The sequence below is a fragment of the Elephantulus edwardii genome, unplaced genomic scaffold, assembly GCF_000299155.1.
Source record: "Elephantulus edwardii isolate Elephantulus edwardi_28Jun2011 unplaced genomic scaffold, EleEdw1.0 scaffold00014, whole genome shotgun sequence".
Taxonomy (NCBI): Eukaryota; Metazoa; Chordata; class Mammalia; order Macroscelidea; family Macroscelididae; genus Elephantulus; species Elephantulus edwardii.
Window position 1 is genome coordinate 6,084 of NW_006399764.1, and position 1,502 is coordinate 7,585.

The 1,502-nt window shown below is 37.7% G+C and overlaps 1 protein-coding gene across 1 annotated transcript in view; it reads right to left on the bottom strand.

Moving 5' to 3' along the window:
• Positions 1 to 238: 238 nt before the first annotated feature.
• The window catches only part of DNAJA1 (DnaJ (Hsp40) homolog, subfamily A, member 1), a 13,613-nt gene continuing 12,349 nt past the window's right edge, over positions 239 to 1,502 (bottom strand). The window contains exons 7-8 of the mRNA XM_006881248.1: positions 1,186 to 1,286; positions 239 to 457 (exon numbers count right to left, since the gene is read on the bottom strand). Coding sequence (XP_006881310.1) covers positions 239 to 457; positions 1,186 to 1,286 — 320 coding nt within the window. The remainder of the gene's footprint in view (positions 458 to 1,185; positions 1,287 to 1,502) is intronic.

Consider the following 1,502-nt stretch of genomic DNA (forward strand, 5'->3'; position numbering starts at 1 on the left):
TTTCCTTTTTAAACCAAAAGCTGTTTTTACAAATATTAAATTTCTCCTTACACACTGAATTCATCATACATACAGAGCAAAGTCAGAGCTTTTATATGAGTTTATTCATTTAACTTTAAAACACTACTATAGTTGAATATTAAAACAAAAACAATAGCCAAGTAGTGAGCATATTATGATTACAGTCTTTCACGTATGCACTTGCTGCATATTAAATGCCGTGGACTCAATGGCTCCATTAAGAGGTCTGACACTGAACCCCGCCTCTGGGGTGATGGTCGTCATCCTCATATGCTTCTCCATTGTAATGGCGGCGGCGTTCCTGGTTTGGATCAAAGTCCACCAGTTCGACTTGATCCATTTCATCAGTCTCTTCTACCTCTTTCCTCTCAGGTAGGAGTTTTTCCAGCAGAGAGAGTTTTTCAGGAGAGAGAAAGCCATTCTCGGGAAAGTTAACCTACAAAAGGAAATACCTACTTTAAGTTCAGTCTGATAGATTTCATCATTAGCTTCAGAAACAATTACTTTAGATTCATTTTCCTCAGAAAAGGGTATGTGACTACATAAAACCTGTAGAAAAACCTACCAGTCCCAGGACAGGTCGGACCACATATTCTATAAATAGCATAGTGCCTGGAATTCTCAACTTGTATTTAAGGCTTACCATACAAAGTTTGTTTTGGTAATCCTAGTATAACTTCACCTAAACAATCACAATTCTATTCAGTAAATAAACTTTTAAGCACAAAAATAGTATTTACATTCTTAAGAAATATAGTACACTGGCCACAAATTCACAATTATTATTGTTATCTAACACTGGGTCAGAAATGACTGAACCTCCAGTGGGTTTTCTGAAGCAGTAAATCGATTATCCTTTCTCCTAAGAAGCAGCTGGTGGATTCAAACTCCATGCCTTAGGGATGGCAGTGCAATTCCTTACCAGTTGGCCACCAGTGCTCCCCAGAATCCATAATGGCTATCTTAAAAGTGCTGTATGGTTCTGAAGATCAATTTAAGAACAACTGCCTATGCAAACAAATCTAACTCAAACTGTTAACAAATACTCGAACAACGTCAGGAGTAATATTAGATCACAGTATTTCTTCCTAGACAAACAATGGAGATTCCTGGTGTTTCGCGTAAAGTAATCATTATCAATTAGGTACAGACTATATAGCTTACCTTAAATTCAATGATTAGGCGCCCTTTTTCATATGGTCTACGATAAATTGGCATGCCTTCATTTAACACACATTTAATATCCTCATGCTTGACAATCTGACCTAAAAGCAATGATGTAAAATTCTTTAAGTATGAGCACAATTTTTGAGGCAGGGCCAATAAAAAACAGAACATTCTAGCTGTAGCTATCATTAATAGGAATAAATGAAATGGAGCAATGTTCTAACTTTTCACAGAAGAGTCTTCTAGGAGTTATTTAAAAAAGCCCAGATCTGGGGGGAACGCCGCCGCCAGACCGGGGAACGCCGCGAGAGGGA